At 34.8% G+C, this 13021-nt stretch overlaps 1 protein-coding gene across 4 annotated transcripts in view; it reads left to right on the forward strand.

The window, feature by feature from the left end:
* CFAP47 (cilia and flagella associated protein 47) overlaps positions 1 to 13021 on the forward strand; it is a 360791-nt gene that overhangs the window by 17171 nt on the left and 330599 nt on the right. For all 4 annotated transcript variants that reach the window (XM_068916942.1, XM_068916957.1, XM_068916948.1 and 1 more), the window contains 12 exons: positions 179 to 407; positions 1020 to 1180; positions 2230 to 2363; positions 2841 to 3076; positions 3827 to 4019; positions 4670 to 4883; positions 5299 to 5451; positions 6918 to 7107; positions 7213 to 7309; positions 8529 to 8745; positions 9444 to 9688; positions 10718 to 10848. In XM_068916942.1, the coding sequence (XP_068773043.1) occupies positions 179 to 407; positions 1020 to 1180; positions 2230 to 2363; positions 2841 to 3076; positions 3827 to 4019; positions 4670 to 4883; positions 5299 to 5451; positions 6918 to 7107; positions 7213 to 7309; positions 8529 to 8745; positions 9444 to 9688; positions 10718 to 10848 (2200 nt within the window). The remainder of the gene's footprint in view (positions 1 to 178; positions 408 to 1019; positions 1181 to 2229; positions 2364 to 2840; positions 3077 to 3826; positions 4020 to 4669; positions 4884 to 5298; positions 5452 to 6917; positions 7108 to 7212; positions 7310 to 8528; positions 8746 to 9443; positions 9689 to 10717; positions 10849 to 13021) is intronic.

Below are 13021 nucleotides of genomic sequence, written 5' to 3' on the forward strand. Positions count from 1 at the left end.
TCTGTTAAGTATTGAGTTGTCAGGTATGCTTATTTTTGTGCTTGGCCTATCTACAGAAAGCCAGTGATTTAGGCTCTGGTGTGATTCTGTTTTGTGTAGGTTCTAAATTAAACTAACTGGTTATTTTTGTTCTAATTTTTCGTATATGTAACTTATCTCCTCCTACTGTTACTGACAGAGTGGAGCTAGAAGGACGCAACTGCACTGAGTTATGGATCAAAGCTGTTGTGGTTGAGCAAGTTCTTAAAGTTCTACGGGTGCCTTGTGGAAGTGAATTGAAATGCATTCATTTTGGATCTGTTTACTTTGGGTCTTCAAAGACTGAACAAGTAGCTCTGTACAATAAAAGTCCAGATTGTATGAACTGGGTAGCGGTACTGGAGGACAATGCCATTGGAGGAGAAATGGTAAGAAAATGATGTTCTAGTTTTCATTTTAGTTGAAAATTTGTTTTCATTTCTGCTTTTGCATTTTTGTTTCTCAAAATCCATGTTCTAGTGTTGTTTACTGTGCCATACTATTTCCTGATCATAGACTTAGCGCAGTTTCTGCTACCAAACAGAAATTTTACTATAATTTAACCTTTTAATTAAATATTTCAGATTTTGCTGTTTAATCATGTGACATATCATAGCATTAATCATGCTAAGTATGCTCCCGTATTATTCTGTGGGTAGTTTTGCTTGACTTACAGGATTTGTCATCCTTTAGTATCAGTTACCAAAATATATTTTGATATTTCAAGATGCTCAACACTAATAGCTTCTCTTGTTTTTCTCTGACAGTGAAATCATCTGACTGAGTATCAACTTTGTAAAAAGGAATTCAAAACACTGACATTAAATTTAAGTCTAAAAGTTAATTAGCTGTGTAATCGTGATCTCTTACTCCTATTACTTACGTTGTTATGTTTTTCTACTTGTAGCACTTTCTTATCTTTAGCCTGTGTGAAAGGAACCAAAAGGGGAAGTGGGACTGGCTGAACTGTTAATATATTCTGCATTTTGATTATTTTGCAGGGGACAGATCTTCAGAAGAGTGCAGATGCTGTTTTACAAGACTTAAACTTCATAAATAGTACAAGAGATCTAGATGTTTCCACCTTGATCTTGTGCATTCCCAATCAAGGAACCTTGCTACCTTATCAGAAATCTGTGATTACATTGTGCTTTAGTCCAACGTAAGTGCCTGATCCAAATATGAGTGACAAAAAAGCTGATTTGTCTAATAAACTATTCTATAAACAGTTGTGCTAGAGAAAATAATTTTAAGTTAATGTCCTTTTTTTGAACAACATTGCATATATTTACATGTGTTAAAATAAATTCTTTGGCACGATACTACAAATGAGAAAGTAAATATAGTGAAGTGATCATGTGGGAGATGTTTTATAGTTCATTAAGGGTATATTTGAACCAGGAATTGGATAAGCTTGTTCTGGAAGGACAAGAATTTTATTAGATTCTGCCGAGGGAACTAATTGCAGCTCCTATTGAATATGTCGAATCTCTAAAGATTGGTGGGAGACTCCTATGGTGTCAAATTAGATGTTTTTTTCAGGACTGCAGATTTATTTCATATTTCTGTAAGAGTATGAAAGAATAAATATTTCACTACTAAGAGACTGAAACATGTTGGAGAATTTTTATTACAACAAAAAATATCGCGCATAAAGGAACACTTCTTCAGGCCAGAGAGAATATGCTCTTTTCAATTCCCCTCACTTAAACTCTGATTTATAAGTGATTAATATGCATGCATTGTTAGTTCAGAAAACTGTTGTGGATGTATGTGAATGGAAAAGATATCAAACCGCTAATATCATAAGCATACAAATATTACTAGATTTAAATTTGTTACTCTTCCGTTTCCTGAAAGGAAGGATAAAGATCACATGCTTAAAGTTATAACAAATGCCAGATTTCAAATCCAGATTCGAAAATGAAAAATAAACCTTGATTGTTAGGGTGTTTTTCCCCCTCTCCCCTCTCCCCTCTCCCCTCTCCCCTCTCCCCTCTCCCCTCTCCCCTCTCCCCTCTCCCCTCTCCCCTCTCCCCTCTCCCCTCTCCCCTCTCCCCTCTCCCCTCTCCCCTCTCCCCTCTCCCCTCTCCCCTCTCCCCTCTCCCCTCTCCCCTCTCCCCTCTCCCCTCTCCCCTCTCCCCTCTCCCCTCTCCCCTCTCCCCTCTCCCCTCTCCCCTCTCCCCTCCCTCAAGACTGTGACTTTTGCAGGAAATTTAAAAGGGGCATTGGACTGAGTGATTCATCAGCAAAACAAGATTATGCACTATTCATGAGATTTGAGGCTGTTGGGAGTAAAGATGGCTTTCTGCAGACCCTTGGTGACGACGATACACCAGTCAGAAGTATGTTACCAGAAATGTACATATGGATGTTAAAACTGAGTTTAATGAACTTACTTCTTTAATGCCTTACCAAAAAACTGTAATGAGTAGAAAGAAGAGGGAATCATGCATGTCTTGAATACACCTGCTGGCAGTGAACACCTACAACTTAATTGTAAAAGTAACTATTTAGGTGAAAAGCTATTTGCAAGTCAACAGCACTTTGGTAATGCCAGAGTTATCGTGCGTTTTCAAGTGAATGTCTGTTTTTCCTCCCTTTCATTAATGAAGGAGTGTAATATTTAGCAGGAGCTATGATTAAACACATGAGTGTTTTAAATTTATGGAAAATTGCACTATGAATCATGTTACTATATAACTGTATTTTGTTACTGCAACCATATAACTACCTTATGATTTTTATGCTTGTAAGCTAATATGTGTGTGTGCATTGTTCCCTCCCTCCTCCTCTTCCTTCTCTCCCTCTGTTTAATGTAGTGAATCACCCTCATCACATGGAGTTAGCTCTGACCGGTTCTGGGCTTCCTGTCATGCTAACTTTCAATCCAGGACCAGTTATTAATTTTATGGACTGTTTCTTGGGCGAACAATCAGAAGTTCTGTGCAGACTTAGGAATGAATCTGAGTCACTTCCAATAACATTCAGCTTTCGCAAGATTGCCCACTTTAATATTTCTCCTGAAAAAGGAAAAATTAAAAAACACTCTACAAAGGTAATCTACCACTTTCCTTTAGATTATGTAGATATGCAGATTATATTACTCTACCATAGTGAATGGTGAAATTTCTTGAAAGTATAACATAGAAAACACTTCCTCTATATATTTGCAATATTGAATACCGTAGCCATGATCTTTAACATAAGATGAATGTATAATTTGTTGTCCTTATGTAGAATCATTGTAGGACTCTCTGTTGTACTTCAGGAAGCATCAAGTATTATTTTAAGTCAGAAAAAAAGTTATACTACTAAGGAAATTTTACCTAGTTTTTCCCTAGCTTTAAGTACTTGATGTTTTACTGACTTGAGAAGGCAGTTTATGCATATAAACTGTGGTAGGCTTATTTTCAAATCTTTCAGTAAATCACAAATTTCTGAGTAATATAGTTTTGTCCTTAGAATTAATGTTGTGTCACATTTAAGTCAAACATGGAGGCATCTGTAATTTCAGAAACATGTAACTTAGGGCACTGTGGAAGACAGAAAACTTCTTTGTCTGAGAAATGAGCAAGTAAGATTTTGCTGGTGTTCTAATGTATAACAATTTTATATTTCTTTATATTGCTCATTTAATATAGCCGTTGGCATGTTTTAAAAGTTAGGTATTGAACAACTATCTTAAAAGTAACAATGGCCCTTAGTTCAATAGGAATAAGCAAGTTTTTTTTTTTAATAGAGAATTGCACATAATTTTTCTCTTTTCCTCATGATATGTCTCAGCTGCCTTTTTTTCCTCCCCCAGGATGTGATGTTTTCATTTTCTCCACATCAAATAGGAGTATTTAAAATGAAGCAAGTTGTTGATATCATTGGTACAGGGCTAGAGGACAAAAATATACAGGTCTTGAAGACAAAATCGTTTCACCAGATGCATTTGAGATTTATTGGTGTGTGCAAATCTAAAACAAAAAACATTCTATTCAAAATAAATCCTGGTAAGATGCTAAAAATAAAGGTGAAATATTTTATAACCAGTATGTTTAATTTGGCTTATCAAGTTCTTCTGGGAGGAATGTGTGTATGGGTCTAAGAATGGATTTTGTTGTTAAAATGAATTTTAGCTGTGTGCTTTTTAACATACATATCGTATTTTAGGAGATGTGAGCAAACACATGGACTAGTTCTGGTCATCGTTTTTTCTTTTTATTAATTTTACTGTGTATGTAGTTCTCTAAAACTAGAGTGAAAAAGGTGAGAGCCCTCTTTTTTGTTGCAATAGCACTGGAATTTTTCATCATAAATCAATAGCCCTGTGTTTTTATCCCTCAGATTTGAGACACTGATGACAACGTGGTCACATGTGCATAAGCAAGATAAAGCCTGTCTGCAATTTCAGTAGAATACTGATGGATCTGGTAGTGGTGGCTTGGGCTCTTATATTTGTCTGCCTGGTGATCTAGGCAGGTCAACATTGTTGGCTGTGGTCTGAATGCTTTCCTCCCTCTTGTTTAGGAGAAGGTAGTGGGATAGATCTCTGGGTTGACCATTATAAGTTATCAAATACTTTTTTCTGAGCTAATACTTTGAAATTTGTTTAAAAAGAACTAGTATAAGTGTATGTAACATGTTTTATTTGATTTTTAAGGCATAACACCAATGATTTCCAATCCAACTGGACAGTTTGTACCTGATGACATGGGACAGTGCACTGATATTGCACCTATGGCAATACTAAAATCAACCCAAACACAAATTCATACTCACCGGATAAGCAGGAATTGTAAGAGTGATGCGCTTATAGCTTTTCCTAATGACCGCTCAGCCAGCATTAGACCTAGTGAACGGCATAAAAAGTACAGGTAACGAATTATGCAAATACAATATTCAAAAACAAATACTTTCACGTGGAGTTAAACATTCATACTGTATTTTACTAGTATGAGTAACTGATCTTAATCTACAACGCTGTACTATGTTTTCAGGCTGAAAATTCTTTTCAACGCGTAATGGCCTACTTAACCTCAGGCTACTTACACATACGTTTTGAGTGTCTTGCACATACATTTCCTGAGTGTGAAACAGCTGTAGCTATTACAGTTTCTATTTTTCACTTTTATGGCTGCCTTTGCAAGGTCTAATAAATATTAATCAGCTGTGATTAAAAAAAGTTTACAATGAAATATGTATGTAGCAAAATCAATATATTTTCATTCTAACAAGACCCAAAATCTTTTTATATGCATAATGAAACTACAATTCTCTTTAAATATTTAGGACTATTTTCACAAAGACTGAGAGATACAATTATGTAGATCCACAGTTTTCTTATACTGACTGTGAACGACTACAAAAAGAATCACATAAGGAATATTATGCAGATTACATTTATAATTTGAGACAGCATCGCTTACAGAAAGATGCCAGTAGGTAAGAATTTGCTTCAAGATTTTAAGCTCATATGAAACAGTATGTATGCGCCTGCAGATTGACTTAGTCAAGTCACCAATCCTATACTTAAATTTAATCCCATGCTGAAGTGGTTATGGTCTTGGGACCTTCATGCGTAGTGTATTCAAAAATTTTTTTGTTTGAATATTTGTTTAGATTCGAAAATCAATAACTAGGCAAAGCATGTGGATAGAGGCATGGAACTTGAAATTAAAATAAATTTAAAATAAGATGCCAAGTTTAAATAAGATTGGTTATTGAAAACAGGAAAAATAAGATTGTGTTACATTCTCTCTCACTCTTTTAAAAATTGTACGTATTTCTAATTGATATGTCTACCTCATCCAAAAGTGTTGCATTTAATGCAGGAATTATGGTGTGATTTGTGTAATGCACTGGGTAGGTTAAAGGGTTATATCGTCCTTCTAGCCTTAATCTACACAAATGTATGAAGTGAGAATTGGCTATATTTGGTTGCTATGATGTGGAGCAAAATCAGAGAAAACAAGACTTGACAGCTCTGATATTTTAAAAGTTGTGTTAAAAGCCTTCAAAACAACAAGAATGACACCATAAAAGAATGTTAAGTTTGCAAAACCCATCATTTAAAAATTAGTAATGCCAGAAGGTAATGTTTATAATCTTAATCTGCCCTACATTCTTTATATACATCATAATTCAGACAAGGTCTGCAGAGATGCATTTTTTTTTTTAATTTCTTTCAATGCATGTGCAAATAAATAGTTTTCTTGAAATGAATTGGGATTGTTTAGTGGATAGGCCTGTTGTTTATATGATTGCAGCTAGCATATTCAAGGTATAGTGCATAAGGAATGGGACAGCAAGAATGAATAGGAGAATTTCATGGTTAGCACATGAATTCCAGTGTTGTTATGGAACTTAGTCATCATTTTCTGAGTACATGATGTGAAACATCTGGTAAGATGTCTGGAGGTTTCAAATACAGTTGCAGGTGAAATTGGTTGGAGTTGAACTTTGACCAAGAAAAGTTAATTGTTAATTACTCTGAAAATAGGCTATAAAGGTTCCAATTCAGACATACACAATTAAAGGCTAATTGATTATCTTGGCCTTTGTTACCTTTTAAGTGTTTAACTTTACAAATTTGTTGTTCTTTAAGATTTTTTTAAAATATACAATAGCTATATTGCGGTAGCCATAATATTTGCAGCCCATTAGTACTATTATGGTAAGCACTTAACACAGATATGTAACAGATGTTAATCCTTGCCTAAAAAATACAGTAAAAAGACTTTCCAAGGCACTTTATATACTTATATTTTTTATAGTGAAATATGGTGAAATATCTTTAAAGTCTTATTTAAAGTATTATTTGTTGAATTTAAAAATGTTAGATAGTTTAATGTGTAGAACATAATGTCCAAATTTATAGATTTCCATACTCTCTTTCTTCTCTCCTATAGACAGTTTAATGCTTATAATAATTCTGTGAACATAGGCCTTAAACCAGCAGAAGGGCTTATATCACCAAAGATCTCCATCACAGATTTTCACAAGGAGGAGCTGCAGCTCAAAATGTTGCCTTTCGATGAGACTTGCCTATTGACTAGTCGCAAGTTGGAAGCAATTGGTTCTAAACCCTCAGCCAAAGAAGTAAGTTAAATGTTTGAGTAGTAATGGAAGCAAAAGGTGTTTTCTGTGTAAGAAAGCATAAGAATTTTGATCCAGCTCTGAGAAAATGTTTTGTTATTACTGCAGATTTTGGATGGGCTTAGGGCTGTGCCAACTTCTGCCCAAGAGAAGGAAGACTGCAGTTTAACTTTGACACCAAAACAGCTTCATCAGATACTCATTGGTAAGGTTTCACTTTGGTTACTATATGCATGTAGTTGTTGTAAAAGCACTTATTTCTAGCAACACGATTTATGTTCATAACTGTTCACCTGAAATAGAATAAATGTTAATTTGGTGGTAGTGTAATATATGTATTAATGTTTAACTGGAGGCTTGTACTCCTCAGATGATACTGAAGTGTATGATTAGCTATGGACAGTTTCCTTTAAACTAAGGCCTATTACAGGAAATTAGTACATCATGGTATGAGGGCTGCTCATACTCATATGTTTTGTTTTTGGGTAGTATGTGGAGCAGCATTAATCAGCAAGATTCATGGGGCTCTTCAGAATGTTTCTCGGAATTAATATAGATCAATGATACTTCAGTGAAGCACAACTTCTTTAGGATCCTTAAAAATAATTTCAGTAGAATGCTCTGTGATGGGGAGTAACCCTTCTAAAGCCCATGAAGTCACCTATTAAGAATGTTTGGTACTAAAAGCAGATATTTTTTCCCACCTTTGTGCAGGTCATAAAGCTTATTTTCCCTTGAAAAATTATTTAGCAACAAAGCCTCATTGATATTTCATTACTTTAGGTTTTAATTTTATTTTTCTTTTTATTTTCAATGAAGCAGGAACAAGTTAGTGTAGCTGAGTGTATTGATATACTTGGGGAAAGGTGAAATAAAATAAACATTAATATAAAATACTTAAGGTTTCATAAGATGTTTGATTAGTGCCATGAGTGATAGAAGTTTGCAGACCACCATAAAAACTGGTGATAGCGGTAAATCAAGTAATAAGGTCATTTTGTCACCATCAAATTGCAGGTGATAGAAAAAAAATAAACAAGTTACCTAGATGAGCTATCAGTGACTTGTGTGTTCACTAGCCATTTACATATCTGATTAATAAAAAAAAAGGTATTAAAAACATTAATACTTTCAGACATTAGCACATTGCTTTTCCTATTTTAGTAGCTTACTGTCAGGTAGAGACAGAATTAAGATATAAATATTGGTGCTGAGTTTTGAATTTTACTACTGAAAATACAGCGCGCACGTGGCATTTAATCCCAAATTTTTATTTGAATTTGTTCCATTACAGGTTTGTTTTATCTGACTAATTCTTTATTTTGAGGAACTTAATGTACTAATCAAAAATTTTTCTGATTATGCTTCCTTACATTAAATTTTTACTTTGTAATATTGAAGACCTCGTTTCATATATATTCCAGGTCCTTCTACTATGAACTTTGGTGATGTCTGTGTGTACTCAACATCTGTCAGAAGACTGCATATCATCAATAACTTGTTGGTTCATATATGGGTACAAATTGAGATTGAAGCTGATGAGTTACAGCAAACGAGTCCATTGTCTCAGGTGGTGCCGCCTCTTTCAAAGACTTATATTCCAATAGTATTTGAGACAAACACACTTGGGATTTTTCAGAAGTAAGGCTCTTACATTTGTCTTGATTTATATATTAACCTCATGGTAGCAGGATAAAGAACAATTTCACATGGTTATTTTAAACTCAGTGTAATTATGATAAGTGTTAATGATGCATATTCATTTGCACTAATATCTCCCAAATTAGTGCAGATTCACGATGCAAAGTTTTGCTAACCTAGTGAATGTTTCTTAGGGTTGTGATTAAAAAAAATGTATAAATGTACACTTGTCTGTCTTGGCAAAAGCCTGATATTGCTATAGGTATAGCAGAAAAAAAAGTGTTTGATATTATAGTATATTTGTTAGGGGAAATTTTTCCCTTTATGGAAAATACTATGCTTTTTCCAGCATAGTGTTGCATCTCTGCATCTGTGCTCAAATCTGTTGTTGTATCTCTGCTTAGGTAATTGTATAGGCAAACCTTTTTCTGGTATCAGGATGAAACTCTCACTTTCCTGATGATGTTAAAATGACTGTATGGAGGCAGTTATCCTTTGTCTGTGAAGGCAAACTTTTCAGAAGGTTTGAGTTACATGCAAAACAATTGCAGATGGTGCTCTCTTGTCGGCCTTAACATTATGTGTTCACACTCAATTGTTTCATTAAGTTTTGTTGCTAATGATTATATTTTATATACATTTATTTTGACTACCACATAATATATAGAGAAATACATACGTATTTTTTTACGTTACAGGTCTTTCACTTACACAATAAACAACAAACACCCTGGGCACATGCTGGTAACTGCAAAAGCAGTGTCTGTTGAACTTGAGCTGTCTGCAAAAGAGCTCATTCTAAATCCTATTCCTGGCTATCTAGCAGAGACAGAATTTCGAACAACTGTCACGGTGTACAATCGCAGAAACTATTCTGCTGAGTTTTCTTGGAAACCTATAATTACAGATGAAAGAACTTCATTTTCGATACGACCAGCCAAAGGTATAGTATGCAACTGCGGTGTATTTGCATGCATCTTAAATGTGGATAATGCCACAAACATTGTTGACAAACAATCAGCTGATGCTATCAACTGTATTTTTAGCTTAGAGTCAACATCAGTGTAACGCAAAAGTAATTTCGGATCAGAGAGTGTTTGTACCATAGTGACATCCCCTGTATAAACCCTACCAATGCGTGCCGGCTCTAGTTTGCCGTTTCTGTGTCCAGCTCTTACGTAATCATTGTTCTGAGTCCGAGTTGCTGATATCTAAAAAGGAGTGAGGCAGCTATTTATTGACAGTTAGAGGCAGCATATACCTCATAAGGATAGGAAATTTTCCAAAAGCAATATATGAATGGAACTGTTAAGAAGTCCATGTAGACAGTGTGTAGTGATACAAATGAAATTCAGCCTATACACTGGGATTATTTTTCACTTGTATTAAGGAACAATATTTGTTAGATGCACTTGAGACGTGAGCTTTTGCTTTTCCTATTGAAGAAAGTGTTCTATCTAGAGAGTGTTGGAGCTTTCCTATGAAGAGCTAACTGCTAACCAAGTAAGCTGAGGTAACATACTTCACTACAAATGCGATTTGGCTGGATCAGGACCTTAGTGTGACCTGGTTCCTGAAAAATAGGATATTTTTGGTGATACCTGTTCAGAATCAATTGCAGTCATGAAAATGTGTGTGTTCCTTCCTAGAATTATCCTTCTAAAAGGAGGATTACCCTTTTTTAAAAAAAGTTCTCCTTAAATATTTGAGTAATTTATGAGTAAAACTGATGGACTTTAGATGCTTTACTACAGGCTGCTAATAAGCTGAGAATAGGCAATTGTTGTGAGAATTCAGAAACCAATTTTACTTAATTCATCATGCTGTTCAGCATTTTTAAAATGTAGGTGTAGTCTTCAGTAATAGAAGGTCATTTGACGTTAACACACTTGTGTTATTTTGTAATTATACTGTGTAATTTGATAATTGAAATTTATATGCTGCAATGTGTAAATTGTGCAAATTTGGTTAGGCTTTGTGGACGCATATAGAGATCTGGAATGTGAAGTTGTTTGGCATCCAGCGTTCCACTCTCCAGAAGCAGGAGAATTCAACCTGTGTGTACATCAGGGAAACACAATCAAGTTGAAATGTTTCGCGAAGGTAATAACTTTGTTCAGCATACTTAGAGAACAAAACGTGTTATGTTGCTTAAAAAACAACCTCTTAAATATTTTTCTGTGATTGTCTATTCAAAAAAATTTTTTTTGCAATTTCATATGCTTTCCATTTGGCGTGTTCATGAAAATACTGCTCCAAACGAATGATGAAGAAGCCAAAACAAAAAGATACTTTGCCTTTGTCTTGCTCTCAGATTCAATTTTTGTCTATTATTTTTCTTTCCCACGATGATATACTTCCTTTGGCACCATAAGTGAATGATTCTTCCTATGACATTAAGCTGTAAAAGAACTGTTCTTTTTGGCTTGCTCAGTTTAGTAAAACGAAAGTTCAGATGTGGTATGATAGCTGTTTAGAAACGTGTTAAAGGGATACAAATCAAGGAGAAGAAAAAAATTGTATGTTTCAAAGTATGGACAGCTTCAGGTTCACAATTCTGAATTGGCTCTAATGAAGTTTCCACTTGTCATTTGTAGATGGTTTTCGATCATTTGAAAAGGGATGTTCTGGATATGGTCTTCTAAACAGCGGCAGGAGGAAGCCCACATTTTAGGGTGGAGTAAAACAGGTCGTGGAAGGAACCCTCTGACAAAATAAGACTTTCCAGAAATTAGAAAGAAAAATTATGTGGATCATTTGGTATCTTATGTTATATACCACGGAGTGTGAAGGAGACTGGCTTGTTTTTTACTGTATTCTACTGACTGCATGCTCTAGGATTTCCATTTGGGGGGCCTAGAAGTTTTTTTTCCTTCCTTTGAATGTGCTTGCTTTCTCTTTTTTATTGAGCTCTTTTCTTTTTCTTCTTCCCTTTTTTGGCCATATGTAAAAACAGGAAGTGGGGTGACTTAGAGTAGTGGAGTTTCAACTGGTATTAAAATCTCTGAAGTGTCTTGTGCTGCTCACAAATTTTGAATTAAACAAGTTAATGGAGCTCATGGTAGAAAAATCCTTTTGATACTAAAATATACAAGCATATGGCCTCTAGACCAGAACTATCTGGAGCTGGAAGAGGAAGAAATATGACTGTGTCTTTCTTGAGGATTTGTTGTTGTCCACTGTTCGAGGTAGGCTATAGGCTACATGGACGTTTGTTCTGACCTTGGATGACTGTTCTTACTTTCTGTTGTTAAATGGATGGCTAGATGTGAGTTCACAAAGAGAAAATATTTTCCCCAGCGTTAGTAGAAACAACTGAAGGACAGCTTCAGGATAGGATAAATTATTGTTAATTAATAATCTGGGTCTCATGTTTGTTACAAGGTACTGGGGAAGGACTTAGTGGCTTAAGATATGCAGTGGCATGTAGGTTTTGTTTTTAATCCACACACCTATACACAACATACACATCTGTTTCATAGCTTTTACAGTTGCAGAGAACTGGACTGAGAGCTATAGGCTAGCCCTTTCCCCTCTTGTGGGCCAGAGATATCAGTCCTCCAGAAATATGAAGTATGGAAGTGATTATATGTATGTATGTATGTTTATCTCAGATCATAGAAAAATAACTTTCAGAAACAGAAGTAGGTGTATTAAAATGGGATCTTGGACTCTGAATAGATGTATTATCTAATCTGTCATGCTGTCCCCCAGAAGTGGTGATGTATGCATATGTATGTATGTTTGTGTGTGTATATGCATACACACACACATACACACATGTATCTCTCTCTATATATTATATGTGCATATATGTGTGTATATGAACATGTACATTTTAACCATAACACAGAAAATAATTTGGCAGCTGAGCAAAACTGGCATTTTTCCTAGAAGTTTCCTGTATAGCACTTTAGAAACATTCCTCCCAGTGTTGTAAAGAAATAATATATGAATTTAAATTGGCTTGCTGAGCTTAAACTCTTTTCCTCTGTAATTAGACTTTAGTTACATTTCCAGAATTTAATTAAATTTAATTTTAATAAAATATTTGTTATTTATCTTGAAATAAAACTAGATATATTTCTGGGTTAGGATCTTCTCACTTTGACTCTAGATAGCTTCACTAGATTGAGTTAGTATTATCTCACCTTTTAAGTTTTGTGTTTCTCTATCTGAATTTTTCTAAATTATGCATTTCCACAGGTATGCTTAGCTCATTATGTAATGAAAAAAAATTAGGCTATGTTAAATATTTGTTCATAGTTAGTAATAT

This window comes from Struthio camelus, chromosome 1 (assembly GCF_040807025.1).
Source record: "Struthio camelus isolate bStrCam1 chromosome 1, bStrCam1.hap1, whole genome shotgun sequence".
NCBI classification, from domain to species: Eukaryota; Metazoa; Chordata; class Aves; order Struthioniformes; family Struthionidae; genus Struthio; species Struthio camelus.